This window comes from Mirounga leonina, unplaced genomic scaffold (genome assembly GCF_011800145.1).
Source record: "Mirounga leonina isolate KUSES-001 unplaced genomic scaffold, KU_Mleo_1.0 Mir_276, whole genome shotgun sequence".
NCBI lineage: Eukaryota > Metazoa > Chordata > Mammalia > Carnivora > Phocidae > Mirounga > Mirounga leonina.
In genome coordinates, this window is record NW_023270655.1 from 28,483 (window position 1) to 45,008 (window position 16,526).

The 16,526-nt window shown below is 42.9% G+C and overlaps 1 protein-coding gene across 2 annotated transcripts in view; it reads left to right on the forward strand.

The window, feature by feature from the left end:
- Positions 1 to 16,526, forward strand: part of EGFL6 (EGF like domain multiple 6) — a 38,206-nt gene that overhangs the window by 19,182 nt on the left and 2,498 nt on the right. Inside the window, exons 7-10 of one of the 2 annotated variants that reach the window (XM_035029719.1) lie at positions 5,537 to 5,863; positions 6,913 to 6,993; positions 8,623 to 8,727; positions 11,333 to 11,598. In XM_035029719.1, the coding sequence (XP_034885610.1) occupies positions 5,537 to 5,863; positions 6,913 to 6,993; positions 8,623 to 8,727; positions 11,333 to 11,598 (779 nt within the window). The remainder of the gene's footprint in view (positions 1 to 5,536; positions 5,864 to 6,912; positions 6,994 to 8,622; positions 8,728 to 11,332; positions 11,599 to 16,526) is intronic. The other variant, XM_035029720.1, reaches the window with a different exon arrangement.

Genomic DNA, 16,526 nt, shown 5'->3' on the forward strand with positions numbered 1-16,526 from the left:
AGAGAGAGAGAGCGAGAGCAGGAACACAAGCGGGGGAGTGGGAGAGGGAGAAGCAGGCCTCCCGTGGAGCAGGGAGCCCAATGCGAGGCTCGATCCCAGGACCCTGGGATCATGACCTGAGCCGAAGGCAGACGCTTAACGACTGAGCCACCCAGGCGCCCCCCGATCTTAACAGGCTCTTAACCACACTGCTTAAAGGATGGCCCCAGGGCGCCTGGGTGGCTCAGTTGGTTAAGCGACTGCCTTCGGCTCAGGTCATGATCCTGGAGTCCCTGGATCGAGTCCCGCATCCGGGTCCCTGCTCGGCAGGGAGCCTGCTTCTGCCTCTGACCCTCCCCCCTATCATGTGCTCTCTCTCTCTCATTCTCTCTGTCTCAAATAAATAAAAATAAATAAATAAAAAAATAAAGGACGGCCCCAAATTCACTCTTATGTGCACGGGAAAGTCATGCAAACAAAATTGAGAATCCTATCCAATTAGCATGCAGCATTATAAAATGTTACATTGTAAAATACATTTGTATGCACATGAATTACTGTTACATAATATACAGCACTGATATAGCAACTTTTATTATGAGTTCATTGTTTTTGCAAAAGTCCAGACTCTATGTTGCAATACAGAAAAGGAGTTAGGGGGCTCCTGGATGGCTCAGTCGGTTAAGCGTCTGATTCTTGATTTCATGATCTCAGGGTCGTGAGATCGCGCCTGGTATCAGCCTCCATGGAGCCTGCTTCAGATTCTCTCTCTCCCTCTCTTCCTCCCCCGTCCCCAAGGAAAAAAAAAAGAGGAGTTAGTGGATTATCCTTATGCTCATACGTACCCAGAGGAAGGAGTACCCTAAATGTAGACATGTATGGTTTTTTCCTGGTCGAACATATGTGAGTATTGGTAATACACTGTTAGATAATTTGGTCTTAATTTGACAGTAGCTCTACTCATTGTAAGCAAATCAAAACTTCAATATCACCCAACTTGGGCAGTAAGTCAATTTAGGAATGGAAACGATGTCATTTTGTTACCAGGAGCATGGCTTCTGGAATCACGTTACCTTGGCTTGACTATTGGCTCCCTGGCCTACTACCTGTGGGCTGTCAACAAACTCGATTTAAACTCTAGTGCTTCAGTTTCCACATCTGCAAAATAAAGATAATGGTATCTGGCCCTTAATATTCTTTTGATGATGACATGAAATAATCCCAACAAAATAAATAAATGTCCATATAAAGGGTTTAGTTCCAGCCGAGATTATGTTAAATGCTTGATGATCGTGCACTAGTCCTAGGACGGGTAGTGGCAAAGGCTTCTTTACCAGAATTCAACAATTGTTCCCCTTAAAAGCAGTTTCCTTGGTCATTAGAAATGTGCTTCTGATTTAATTCCATTTATAGACCACATATTCAAGATCACAGGCGTTGCTACAATGGGCCATTCCAACTTGCTTCTTTCGATCACAGTATACACATTAGAAGTTCGGAGGTATGGCCTGGAAAAAATATCTTTTTAACTCAGTAAAAGATTTTAAACATTCTGGTGGTGAATTTTAAAAAATAATAGCAAACAGGAGCACCTGGGTGGCTCAGTTGGTTAAACATCTGACTCTTGGTTTCGGTTCAGGTCATGAACTCAGGGTTGTGGGATCGAGTCCCTCATTGGGTTCTGTGCTCAGCACGGGGTCTGCCTCAGATTCTCTCTCCCTCTCCCTCTCTCTCTCTCAAATAAATAAATAAATAAATAAAATATTTTTTAAAATAAACAATAAATAAAATACTTTTAAAAATAATAAATAATAAATAAATAAATAAATAAATACATGCATGCAAATAGGCCAAATATATGTCAGGCACTAATCTTTTGACATGTATTTGCTCATTTAAACCTCATAAAAACCCTATTCTTATCCCAGCTTTACAAATGGGCAAACTGAGGCAGAGGAGTTAAGTATTAGTTTGAGGACAAATGCCCAGAGAAGGCAGGAGCTAGGAGTCAAACCAAGGGAACTGGGCTCTGGGGCTGTGTGCTCAAACACAGGCTAGGTGTGTCCATGACCGGTGGCTATTCCTTGGAGATGGAGACCTCTTGTGGGCCCTTTCGCAACAAACAGCCGTGGCTCAGCCTTTCTGCCATCCTAGCCCCGCCCTGTTTCCTGGGTCCCATGGTACAGTACCTTCCTCACCCATGATTAAGCCTCTCCTCCCAGCACTGTGTGCAAAGTTCAGACGAGAGGAACGTTTCTCCTGCCAGGCTATTAGAGATCATCTGATGAACCAAGCCCAGGTGAATGAAATGTCAGAGTCCTGTTCCTCTTGGGAAAGGGGTTCTCACATCATAGTGATCTTCTCTAAAGCTAAGATTTTCAGGTAGATAGAAGTTTTTGACAAAGTGGATATTTGGAGAGCTCTCAAATCTCTCCCAAGAGAAACTGTCAACTTCATTTACAGAAGACTGGCCTGTGATTCTGAAAACTCTGGAATTCCCTGTTTTTAGGTCAGCGATCCCCAAATGTGCCAATGACCCTCCTACTGTAACTACTCCCACGTGTTTATATTCTCACAAAGATGATGCATTAATCAAGAAATGTCTAAGAGGAACAATCACCAGTTAAGTTTCAAACAGCAATTTCTAATTTTAGTGTATGTGCTGCCCGAAGCGAGCACTGAAACGGCAATATGTAGATAAAGCCACATCTATCCATTCATAGTCATGCACACGCCTAGCTTTTATCCCTTGCCCCAGCTCTTTTTACATACTAAAGCAGTGAAATTGTTGACACCACAAAGGTTGTGATGGTTTGATTTTTTTTTTTTTTCCAATTGGAAGAAATCGAAACTTCAAAGCAGAAACTGAAAGCAGATGTTTAGGTTTGCCTGATGTGGGTTGAAACCCTCTTCCCATTATTTAGTAAAGGTCCTTAGTTTTAGGTTACTGATTGCATGAAGGAAATTTCCAGAGAATGGGTGTTTCCTGTTAATTTTTCATGTGAGGTCTTGGGAAAAGACTCAGGGAACCGTTGACAAAATTACACAGTGGGACCTCCAGAGGAAGGTCCATATGATCAGCACCTTGGGCCATTCCAATCAAAATTTAACAAATCAAAACTTAACATGCAGCCTCTTGCAAAGAAGCTAAAACAGGCCATCGGAAGGTCAGGAAAATGAGTAATGATGCATTACTTGTATTACTAGTAGTTGGTTTCCAACCAATAACTACGGACTGTCACACTGACAAACAGCTAGAACATTTTGTTGAAAAAGGAAATGCAGCTCTTGCCATAACAGCTTTAGATTGATTTCAAAGTAAAAGCAATGTGTTAATTAAGACCATATATATTTTCAAAGCATTGTTCCTTCTTCTTTTGATTATCCCAAATATTGGAGACTTCTCGTTTATTTTTCTTTTTCTTTTTTTTTTTTTTTAAAGATTTTATTTATTTATTCATGAGAGACAGAGAGAGAGAGACAGAGGCAGAGGGAGAAGCAGGCTCCCCGCGGAGCAGGGATCCCGATGCGGGACTCGATCCAGGGACTCCGGGATCATGACCTGAGCCGAAGGCAGTCGCTTAACCAACTGAGCCACCCAGGCGCCCTTCTCGTTTATTTTTCTACCACTTTGGTACAGATTGAATCAGGCAAATGATGGAGAAGGAACTGAGTGGGAGAAGAGATTAGAAAATTGCCAAGAAAAATATTCTAATAAAATCCCAATCCAGTTTATTTTTCTAGCATTGTTTATAGGCACTGAACTTAATGTCTACTCCCTTATTTCATTTTCCTATAAACTATGTCCAAGTAGTAGAATTGAGTGAATTGGTTCAGGTGTTATTAGACCCTTTCTTGCCTAGTCTTAGACTGGCACATGCCTAGATATTTTATAAAAAGACAATATATCTGATTTTAAAGATCAGTGTTTTTAATTCTTTAAAAATTACCTTTTTTGGGCACCTGGGTGGCTCAGTTGGTTAAGCATCTGCCTTCAGCTCAGGTCATGATCCCAGGGTTCTGGGATCGAGCCCCACACGGGGCTCCTTGCTCGGCGGGTAGCCTGCTTCTTCCTCTGCCTGCCACTCCCCCTGCTTGTGCTCTCTCCCTTTGTCAAATAAATAAAATCTTTTAAAAAAATACAATAAAAATTACTTTTTTTTATATCAGTTGGATATTCTTAATTATCATGAGTAGATCCCTGGAAAAAGGGCATGTATCTTTGGACTCTAGATCTCAAGGAATTTGAACCAGTCTGTAGAAAAGTAACCCTTAACCCTAAAGCAGGAATAAACCTGCCATGGAAATAGGACTGGAAAAGGAGTCATTCATCTTCTTGACCCTCAAATTCTAACTTTGCCCCTGGTAGCTGAGTGACTTTAGGCAAGTGACTCAACATTACCCAGTTGTCTCATCTACAAAACACAGGTGTTGGGCTAAATGACCATTCTTCTACCTCTTGCGTTCTTCCACACAAACATATTCTGCCCCCACCCCAGGGACATTGGTCCATGGGGGGTAAGAGGAATCAACCCGGAAGTGTATTATTTTATTATATATATATATATTTTTTTTTATTAGAAGATTTTATTTATTTGAGAGAGAGTGAGAGAACACGAGCAGTGGGGAGGGGCCAAGGGAGAGGGAGAAGCAGACTGCCCGCTGAGCAGAGGGCCCGACACAGGGCTCAATCCGAGGACCCCCCGGTTCATGACCTGAGCCGAAGGCAGATGCTTAACCGACTGAGCCACCCAGGCGCCCTATTTTATATTTTTTAGAAGTGCATTTCTAAAAGCAATTTAATTTAGTGGTGAGCAATAAAAAATGAGTATAAGATAGTAAATACAGAAGCCTCTCTAAATATTCAATAAGTAAAATAATTTAGTTTTAGATAGTAGTTGATTGAGGTGAAGACATTCAAAAGGGAGAGAGAACAGGGAAGAAAAATTGTATACATTGAACCATAAATCACCATTTTTGTAGGTTATAAGTGACCCATTATTGGCAATTTATATGGTTCAACCTATTGCTATGGTTGTAATCTTAGAACGTCAAATTTGGACAAATCAGTAGGTTGCCCGGACAACACCAGCTTTGAAGAACACCGGTATGAATGCAGAAAGAGTAGAGGACCCTGGAAAATCCATCACTGTGGGGTCTGTAGCCCACCTTGGGAGGAGCAGCTATTTATTTCATTGTAGTAATTTCTGACGCAAGACAGAAGTGTGTCCTCTAATGAAAGGTAGCTAAGATACTACCATAATATTGGAACTGCTTTAAATGGATGCAAATACAGTTCTTCCTAAAATATCAAGTGGTAGTGGGGAGTTTGGCTGGCTCAGTTGGTAAAACATGTGGCTCTTGATCTTAGGGTTGTGAGTTCAAGCCCCATGTTGGGCGTGGAGCCTACTTCAAAAACAATTAAAATATCGGGTGGTAGAGCCTCGAGTGGGTTGATTCTGGAAGCATTTGTTACTGCACTTTAAATGCTCCATTTTTCATGAGTGACCTAATTAATGGCCAATGTGAAACGTCCCACCTTTATTGTTTATTTTAGTTATCCCTGAAAATTCTGTGAAGGAAGTCCTCAGAGCACGTGGTGTCATCAAAGACAGAATCAAGAAGTTACTGGCTCACAAAAACAGCATGAAAAAGAAGGTAAAAATTAAAAATGTCATCACAGAACCTTCTGGAACTCCTGCCCCTAAGGTTAACTTGCGGCCCCTCAACTCTGAAGAGACTGTTTCCAGAGCTAGGAACTCTAATGGAGGAAAGAAACAGAATGAAGAGAGAAAGAAAGAGGGGCTTGAGGAAGAGAAAAAAAATGAGAAAGCCCTGAAAAACCACGTGGAGTGGGAGCAAAGCCTTCGAGGAGATGTGTTCTGTGAGTAAAACTTTTGTTAGTTTACACATTTTATGAAAAATGAATTGTGACTTCTCCTGGCAAGTGAAAGAAGACAGCTTCGTGCCTGAAGCAAAATTAGGTTCGGTGCTGATCCTTAAGAAGCAGGGTTGTCTGTAAGGTGTGGAAATCAACATCTGCAGATCCCAAATCAAATTTGCTGCTGTAGGAAACAAGGAGGATAAGAACTTTCCCCTTCCCCCCCGGGGGGGCTGTTCCTATTTGATGCAGACCCTCTTTCTGCTCCCCACCAAGCACACTTGCTTGCCCTACAAGCATAGTTGTCTGGCTGCCTGGCTGTCCACGCAGCGCACCCCCAAACCAGAGAGCCCCCGGATCCAGGTGGATCTGCCAACCGCTGCGTATTTACTTCCTAAAGGCACTTTTGACAGGCCCACTCATTGCAAGGGGGATTTCACAGTTCTGTGGCTACAATTTAAAAAGCCCAAATGACAGTTGTAGGGAGGAACATTCTATAGAAGAGCTTAAGTTTTCTCCATGTACTGGATGACTGCCCTTCTCACTGGTCGCTCTGTGGAACCCCACCATAAGTCTCAGCCCCTCCAGGGCGGTTTCCTTATTAATCCCCCCACATCCACACGCTGAGACTTTGTATTTCTTTCTTGCTAGGCATTTGTTGCTGCCTCTGTTTTTGGCCTTGTCTGTCCTTGGTTCCATGGCTGTTAGATTTAACCAAATGAGAAGTACACCCACGCCCACCCAAGAACTACCATATCAATGACATTGTCTCCTCTAATAGAGAGTGAAAATCTCAAGACAGTATATTTCCAAAGCCTGATGAGAAGCGACCTGTTACTAGTGTAGATGCTTGGGACATCTTTGGAAAACAATGTTCTAGACGAGGAAAGTGGAACCAACGTGAATGGTTTGGGAATGTTAAGGAAACTCTGCTCTAACATATTCTATAATTAGAATACATGATAAAACTCTTTGTTCAGTCATTCATTCATTTCCTTCTTAGCATGTGAAGGTTCAGGGTTTTTCTTAACTGATCAAGTGTTCTTTATTAGCCCCTAAGGTGAATGAAGCAGGTGAATTGGGTCTGGGTCTGGTCCATGGAAAACCTGTAACATCCAGATTTGAACACAAAGGTAAATAATACTTTCTCTCAAGTGTATGCTCTTCAATAATGTCCCATATCATTTTAATGTCTTCGTACGATGAGATGATTGTTTATGAATCACTGCTTCATTCCTAAACACCCAAGGGAAGAATCCGAACATCTTGACCCACAGTGTCAGTAAGCCTTTACATGATTAATACCCATGGTAACAATTAGGAAGGCTGTCTTCTCTCCATTACTCCTGCCTGACACCTGGAGTGATGGGTCAAGGCAGATAGTATATATTTGAAGATGGGAGAAAATGACACAATTGCTTCGACTGCAACACGTGAGGGCCCACAACATGAAAATTACCATGTACTAAATTCTGGACCCAAGTTCCAGTGTCCATTACCCATTGCCACAATAGTGCTGCATAATAAACAACCGCACACCCTCCATGGCCTACAGCAATAAATATTTATTTTTGTTTATGAGTCTGTGGATCAGCTGGGTAGTTCTGCTGATCTGGGCTGGTCTGAGTGGGGCTTACCCATGTGTCTGTAGTCAGCCGTGGGCCGACTCAGTGACTTGGCTGATCTTAGCTGTGCTCTCTCACGTACCTGAGGCCTCAACTGAGACAACAGGGCTGACTCAGCTCTACTCCAGGTGGTGTCTCATCCTCCAGCAGGCCAGCCAAGCTTGTTTTCATGAAGCAGTGGCAGGGTTCCAAGGAATCAAGTGGAAGCACACAGGCCTTTTGAGGTCTAGGCTCAGGACTGGCTCAGCTCACTTCTGTATTCTATTGTCCAAGGAAAGTTACGAGGCCAGGCCGGACTTAAGTGCTGGGGATGGTGCTACAAAGTTATATTGTGAAGAACACGGATACAGGAAGTCATTGTTTTAAGGTCATAACAGAATTTGTCCAGAAGGACTTCACAGGTTTAAATTGAAACAGAGTATCTGGTTTGACACTGTCCTTAAGGCCATTTCGTTTGCCATGATCTGTACTCCACGCAGTTGTTCTGACTTTGTTAAATTAATATTTGTTAAGTAGAGCCCCCCAGTGCCAGATGGTTCAACAAAAGACCACAAGGGAAATTGAAATGGAGAAGTTTATTACTCACAGGTCCTGGAAGATCATGGCACACATCAAGGGCCACACGGGGAAGTCGAGGCAGGGTGCTTAAAGAGAGAGAGACAGGACCTGGGGCACATGCCCTTATTAGTGTTCCTATGCGGAGTACTTTGGGGTTCCCCGGGCTGAAGCTGGATTGGTCAACTCAAACCAGAAAGGTCAGGATGTTGTTGAGCTCCAAGGGAGTCTTATCTAAGGAGTGCATCCTTAGGGTCCCCTAAAAGGATGGCCCTGGGAGACAGGGGGGACTGTTGATCACAAGAGCTGTTGGGAAGTCATATCAAGAAGAACTTACATTTCCTTGTGACTCGGCAGGCTGCTCTAGATCTATGGCTGGCACTTGCCTGAGGGATGAAGGTCAGTTTTAGGCTCCTGTAGGCTGTTTGGCCAAACAAAATGGTTGCCGAGGCAGCAACACCACGGAGTAGCTTAGCTCAGTGCTCAACAGCAACTGAAAACATGACGTGGCCTTCCAAAGCTCCAAATGTTAGGCGTGTTTCTAATACTCTTAATGATTATGAAATGTACCCTTTTTCTTAGCAGATTTAAATATCTCAGTTGACTGCAGTTTTGACCATGGGGTCTGTGACTGGAAACAGGATATAGAGGATGACTTTGACTGGAATCCTGCTGACCGAGATAATGGTATTTAGATTTTATCTTTTGTGTTCTGTGGTATGACACACGTAAAGAAGGCTCTCCAGTGATGTGGGGTTATTATTCTTCTCGCTTGTTAGGTCAGGGTTGTTTGTCATGTTTGGAAACTTTTAGACCTTCCTGAAATCTCCCCTGACGAATGGCTAAGTTGGTTCAGCATATATGCTCCGCCTTATCCCTCCTACCCCCACCCACCCACACCCAGGATGTTCCAGCAAAACTCCCATAGTCGTTCCTGCTGCTGAGAGAGAGATGTTGGAATTCATGTACATTTTTTTTTTTTAAGATTTTTAAAGGAAAACTTTTTTTGAGGTGATCTCCATGCCCAACGTAGGGCTCAAACTCATGACCCCAAGATCCAGAGTTGCATGCTCTACCAACTGAGCCAGCCAGGTGCCCCAGAATTCATGTGCGTTTAAGAGTATTGGGGGAAAGGTAGAAAGAAATTGTTCCTTTTCCCCAGTTTGCCGGCTAATGGTGCTCTGTAGCTTCTGTTTTGCTTTTTGTGGGAAAAGTAAATCTGAAAAGGAAATATGACCTCTACCTATACCTGAAGTTTTAGCAAAGTCACCCCTCAAAGTATCAACACCATAAGGAGCCATCAGGTCAGCAACCCGAACTTTCCCCTCTATTGCTTGCAGATTTCTTTCTGGCCACTTAAACTTGGATTTTTCTCAACTTCAGCTCTGAGCTGTGGCATTCCAGCCCTTTCCACTTCTTGGTTAAACACTACTGATGGGCCCTATCTTTTCCCTTGGGTAGAGCATTTGGCTGGCAGCTCCCATTTGGAGCATAAACCAAATCCTTGTCTCCTGAGGCTGACTGTGTAGTTAGAGACAACTTTGGGGACTCAGGTTCCTTACCAGTCCATTTATTAACTTGGGGACCTACAAGTTTAGCCCTCAGTTACCAGATTCTTCTGCATCCTTCCTCTAGATTAATTCCTCCCTTAGATCTTTCCTTTCAGGCCTTCACATGCAACCAGGAAACCTGGATGGATATCCCCTAACAAAAATTCCTCGAGATTAGGGTGGCGGGGATACATGCAACGCGGCAAGTTGCATGAGTGGGACTATCGCCAAAGATTCAGGGCAAGCACGGGGCAAGTTTAATCAGTCTGGAGACAGTACATCTTTGGAGAGCCTGTCTTGTCGATAGCTCACTTGAGTTTCTCCTTCCTTGCATCGTGGCATCTGCAAGTTTACGTCTGCCAGAGCTGTATCACATGGGGAGCCTGTAAGTTATTCCAGGATCTTGACAGTTCACATGGTCAGCAGTGTCTTAAGCTGGGTTTTCCAACAATGAAGTCCCCGGTTTACAAACACGATTCGCAAATGGCCCCAGGGTTCTCAGCTTTTGTGTCCCTCAAAGCGTACTTTCTTCCCTCCTGAACCCCCTTCAGACCTCTAGGTGAGCTTGTCTTTCCCTACAGAGTTAAATATAAGAAAGAAACACAGGATGAATCAGCATTTTGAGAAGGATAAAATCTCAAGGACAGATCAAAATGGGCTTTAGCTGAGAGAGAAGGAGAAATTGGCCACAGTGGGTCACAGAAGAGAGGGTGTCACTGGTAGAGTGGCTAGATAAATGTAGGATGCCTACATTTCAGATAAGCAGTGAATATTTTTTAGTGTATCTCAGACATGCTCCTTATCTGAAATGCAAACTCTCCTGAGCATCCTGTATCTTTAGTTGCTGAATCTGCAACTTTACCAGCTGGGGAAGAAGACCAGACAGTCTCTGAGTCCAGTGAAAACTAAGGCAATGTCAACCTGGCTCCTGCAGGTGTCTCCAGGAAGGTACCAGCAGAAGACTCCAGCCCCCACTCCCTGACCCCAGTGTAATCCTCCCGGCTTCCACAGGAATTCCTTCTTTTCATTCAGACCCCACTCTATGAGACCCCATTCTAAGAGAATTTTGCCCAGGTTTATCAAAGCCACAACCAGAGGATTGGTGATGAGCAATGTCCACTACCGCTGGTTAAAAGATACTCAGGAGATGGATCTTAGAAAGAGACATGTCCCTGTCATCCTAAATCGGAACTCAGAGTGATACATTGCAAGTGGTGGTTGAGCTCCATGAAACTGCTAGGACAAATTCATGTATGTTGTGGATTAAATGCCACACTACCTAATGAGCTGGCCATCATACATATCATTGACTCTGTGGGAAAATGCATTCCAACAACCAAGGTGGAAAGTTCTGGAACGCAAGTTCCCCAACAGCTGCAAATTACCTGCAGTGCTAAAAGACTATTTCATTAGATTCTTACCACATATCTGCTACCACCACGCTTTGTGAATGTGGACCAATTCCTCAGTTTCTCTGACCCTCAGTTTCCTTTTCTGTACCATAAAGGATTTCATCTTTGTGATCCCTAAAAGCCATTTTAGCATGTAAATTTTGTTCCTGTGTTGGAAATGGAGAGGACTTCAGCTTTCCCTATAGGAGACTGGCATTCATGTTCTTTTTTTTTTAATGGTTTTTAAAAATTTTTAATTCCAGTTATCATTCATTTTCTATCCTATTTTAGACACTAGAGCCAGACCCTATACAATGGCTTCATTAACTGGGCGTTTTTCTTCTCTTGCAGCTGTTGGCTACTACATGGCAGTTCCGGCCCTGGTGGGCCGTAAGAAGGACATCGGCCGGTTGAAACTCCTCCTCCCTGACCTGCAACCCCAAAGCAATTTCTGTTTGCTCTTTGATTACCGGCTGGCCGGAGACAAAATAGGGAAGCTTCGAGTGTTTGTGAAAAACAGTAACAATGCCCTGGCCTGGGAGGAGACCAGAAGTGAGGATGAGAGGTGGAAGACTGGGAAAATTCAGTTGCATCAAGGGATCGGCACTACCAAAAGTGTAAGTGGAAAGCCAGTGTTAAATGAGATCCTGACATTCTTTTTCAGTGATTCAGCAAATAAAACAAAACACTCGAGGACCTAGGCACTGGGGCCACAAACATGAGTAATTATGACTTTTTCCCTACAGTTAAAGAGTTTATATTCTGGAGCAAAATAGGCAAGGTGATGGGTCAGCACCCACTGGTGTTGTCAAGTGCACGCGCATCACATGCTATAGAAACGATCTGTCTGCGTGTCAGGTGCCTCCCCAGCAGCCTCTCACACCAGACTGTAAAATCCTTAATATGTACAAGAATGTCTTGCTCAGTCATTCTGTGCCCAGCACTTATCACAATGAATGGAAGCTAGAAGGCCATTTTTTTTCAAAGATTTTATTTATTTATCAGAGAGAGAGCACGAGCGCTCGAGTAGGGGATAGAGGCAGAGGGAGAGGCAGAAGCAGACTCCCCGCTGAGCAGGGAGCCCGACGCAGGGCTCTGTCCCAGGACCCCAAGACCATGACCTGAGCTGAAGGCAGATGCTTAACCGACTGAGCCACCCAGGCGCCCTAGGAGGTCATTTTTTTAAATGTTTTTTTAATTAAACTGAGATTGTGGCTGTTGTCTGGGGTCTCAAGACCATTCAGGTTCTGTGGTTCCCTAGAAGGACTCAGAGAATTCAGAGAAGCTGTTCTATTCATGAATATAGTTTATTACAGTGAAAGGGTGGTGAATAAGGTCAGCAGAGGGAAAAGGTGCATAAGGCAGTGTCCAGGAGAGAGTGGGCACAAACTTGTGGTATTCCTCCGCCAGTAGAATCATAGGTACAGCTCTTCATTCTCTCAGCAATGATGTGTGACAACACTCACAAAATGTTGCCCACCCTCGAAGCTCACCCAGGCAGGCCTTGGTGTTCTGGGCTTTTGTTGGGTTCAGTCTGCCCACATGACTGCCTGCATAGCTGACCTTAGTTACTCAGTCTCCAGACTCTCCAGAGGTCAGACTGTTTCTTTGTGACTCGGGGCCCCCGCTATAGATCACATTGTTAGCATCGATTATCTGGCATGGGCAAAGACACTCTTAAGAGGCAAGATATTCCAAGGACTTAGAGGTTATCTCCCAGGAACCAGTCAAGAGCCAAACGTTTCTTTAGAATGTTCAGGGTTTGGACAACCCAGACCTCCTGGATCAATCCTTTACTGTATAGTGGGTTTAATAAAGGAAAAGGGAAAAACATCTAAGAGGAAGCTGGTCAATGAGATGAAATGCTCAGAAAGAATGAATAGGATAAAAATGACAAAGAGTCTATCAAGTTTGACCATCAAGAGGTGGCTGGTGCCCCTTGCAGGGGTTGTTTCTTTGGAGGGGAGGGGGAAGGCCAGCCTATAGAGAGATGAGGAGGGAAGGGAGCAGAGCCTGGGAGGCAGCCACTGTGGACCCTTGTGTAAAGCTTGGTTGGGGTGGGAAGAGAAGAGGTAGGGTGGAAGCTAGAAGGAGATACATGAAACCCTGAGTACCAACTAATGGTTTCAAGAGGAAGAGCAATTAGTAGATCCATAAATTGGGATTCCATTTACACTTGGCTTGTGAAAGATAATGATTCATGAACATAAGGAAAATCCCGTTTTTTGATAATAGGCAGTAATAGAAAGCCTGGGGTCTGGTGTCGGACGTTATATTCAGTATCTCTTTATTTACTTGTCCCACTTAAGCAGAGCATCTTATTTAAAATACATCCTACAATATGACTATAGATAAAATATACATTGGGCTGTAGTTGAATTTTCTCACCATTCTTTCCCTCTTGCCCATGCTTGTTTAGTGCTGACGAACACATTGATTCTAGTTCATGCTGATTGCAGCATATTTGCATTGATCCAAATCCAATCCACATATTTACATCGTTGTGTTTGTAGCATGGTTTGGGGACCGTGACACTGAGCTGTGCTACGTATAGTTGACATCCTGTTGGAGAATTGAAATACGCCTCGGCACAGCATTCATAATTACCTCCATGACTGAATTTATATACTGAGAAATACGTTATATAACATGGTAGCTTGGGGGTGGGTAACAGCATGTGCCATCAAAACAGTGATTTTTTTTTTTAATACACATTTTTGCAAATATGCCTCCAAAGAGCCTGGCCAGCAATGGCCCTATAACACAACACAGCTCTGTCAAGAGGGATGCTCAGGCCCAGCCAGGCCCTGATGCAGGCACCTATGCCCTGAACTTTCTCAGTATGAGGGGAACCCTTGCTGGGGCATACTGGAGGGTGGGGATGCTGAATAATCTAGACTAAAGCATGCATACCAGTTTGTCAAGGTCGCATTGGCCGTGGATATTTGTAGCAGATGCAACTCTTCTTCCATGAACACAGGCATACAAGGTAAGGCACGTTGCTTTCTCTAAATCAAATTATATCTGAATCTAAAGCTGCATCCTTCATGTAGCAGGGGGATGGGGTGGGATTCAATCTCGGCTATTTGCTCATGCAGGATTGAGGGAGGGTGCCCCTCCCTAGGGTGGCCTGCGCTTCTGAAGGGCTAAAAGCAGCACAGATATTAAGAGAGGGCAGCACATTTTTACTTCATCATGGGGGCCATGGATAGTCTATGTACCCATGTTGCACGTAAAGTCACTCACTCATCTCTTCAACTTCTATGCATGGCCAGGACACACAAATCTTTACTGAGGCTGGAGTCTTGTTGGCTAAGAATCTAGCCTCAATAGAAACCTCAGACAACCATTTGAACAAACTGATTACCAGTGATGAAATTGAATCAGTAATCAAAAATCTCTCAAGAAACAGAAATCCAGGATCAGACAACTCCACAGGTGAATTCTACCAAACATTTAAAGAAGAGTTAATACCTCTTCTTCTCAAACTATTTCAAAAAATAGAAGAGGAAGGAAAGCTTCCAAATTCATTCCATGAGGCCAGCATTGCCCTGATACCAAAACCAGATAAAGATACCGCAAAAAAAAGAGAACTACGGCCCAATATCTCTGATGAACATAGATGTAAAAATCCTCAACAAAATATTAGCAAACCAAATCCAACAGTGCATTTAAAAAAAATCACTGTTCCATGATCAAGTGGGATTTATGCCTGGGATGCAAGAGTGGTTCAATATTTACAAATCAATCAATGTGATCCACCACATCAATAAGAGAAAGGATAAAAATCATACAATCATTTCAATAGATGCAGAAAAAGCATTTCACAAAGTACAACATCCATTTATGATAAAAACCCTCAACAAAGTAGGTTTAGAGGGAACATACTGCAACATAATAGAGGCCATATACGAAAACCCCCAGCTAACATCATGATGGTGAAAAACCAAGAGCTTTTCTCCTAAGATCAGGAACAAGACAAAGACGTCCACTCTCACCACTTTTATTCAACATAGTACTGGAAGTCCTAGCCACAGCAATCAGACAAGAAAAATAAAAGGCATCCAAATTGGTAAGAAAGAAGTTAAACTTTCAGTATTGGCAGATGACATGGTACTACATGTAGAAAACCCTAAAGACTCCACCAAAAAACTACTAGAACTGACAAATGAACTCAGTGAGTTCACAGGATACAAAATCAATGTGCAGAAGTCTGTTGCATTTCTATACACTAATAACGAAGAAGCAGAGAAATTAAGAAAGCTGGCCCATATATAATTGCACTCAAAATAATAAAATACCTAGAAAAAAACTTAACCAAAGAGGTGAAAGAACTGTACTCTGAAAACTATAAAACATCGATGAAAGAAATGGAAGATGACATAAACAGATGGAAAGATATTCCATTCTCATGGATTTGGAAAACAGATATTGTTAAAATGTCCATACTACCCCAAGCAATCTACAGATTTAATGCAATCCCTACCAAAATACCAACAACATTTTTCACAGAACTAGAACAAATAATCTTACAATTTGTATGGAACCACAGAAGACCCCAAATAGCCAAAGCCATCTTGAGAAAAAAGAACAAAGCTGGAGGTATTATAATCCCAGATTTCAAGATACACTACAAAGCTGTAGTAATCAAAACAGTATGGTACTGGCCCAAAAATAGACACATAGAGCAGTTGAACAGAATAGAGAGCCCATATATGGTCAATTAATCTACAACAAAGGAAGCAAAAATACACAATGGGGAGAGGACCGTCTCTTCAACAAATGGTGTTGGGCAAACTGGACAGCTACATGTAAAAATTAAACTGGACCACTTTCTTACACCATACACAAAAATAAACTCAAAATGGATTAAAGACCTAAATGTGAGACCTGAAGCCATAAAAATCCTAGAAGAGAGCAAAGCAGTAATTTCTCTGACATCAGTCACAACAACATTTTCCTAGATGTCTCCTAAGGCAAAGGAAACTATTGGGGCTACATCAAAATAAAAAGCTGCTTTCTGCACAGCAAAGGAAACAATTAACAAAAAGTTAAAAGGCAGCCTACTCAAAGGGAGAAAATATTTGCAAATGACATCCGATAAAGTGTTAGTATCCAAAACAAAGAACTTATGCAACTCAACACCAAAAAACCCCAAATAATCCAATTAAAAAATGGATAGGGGCACCTGGGTGACTCAGTTATTTGAGCATCCAACTCTTGATTTCAGCTCAGGTCGTGATCTCAGGGTCATGAGATCAAGTCCCGAGTCAGGCTCCAAGCTCAGCACAGAATCCGCTTGGGATTCTCTCTCTTTCTGCCCCTCCTCCCCAGTTCGAGTGCTCTCTCTCTAAAACAAACAAACAGAAAAAAAGGGGTAGAAGATACTTCTCCAAAGAAGACATACAGATGGCCAACAGACACATGAAAAGATGCTCAACATCACTCATCATCAGGTAAATGCAAATCAAAACCACAATGAGATATCAACTCACACCTGTCAGAATGGCTAAAATCAAAAACACAAGGAACAACAGGTGTTGGT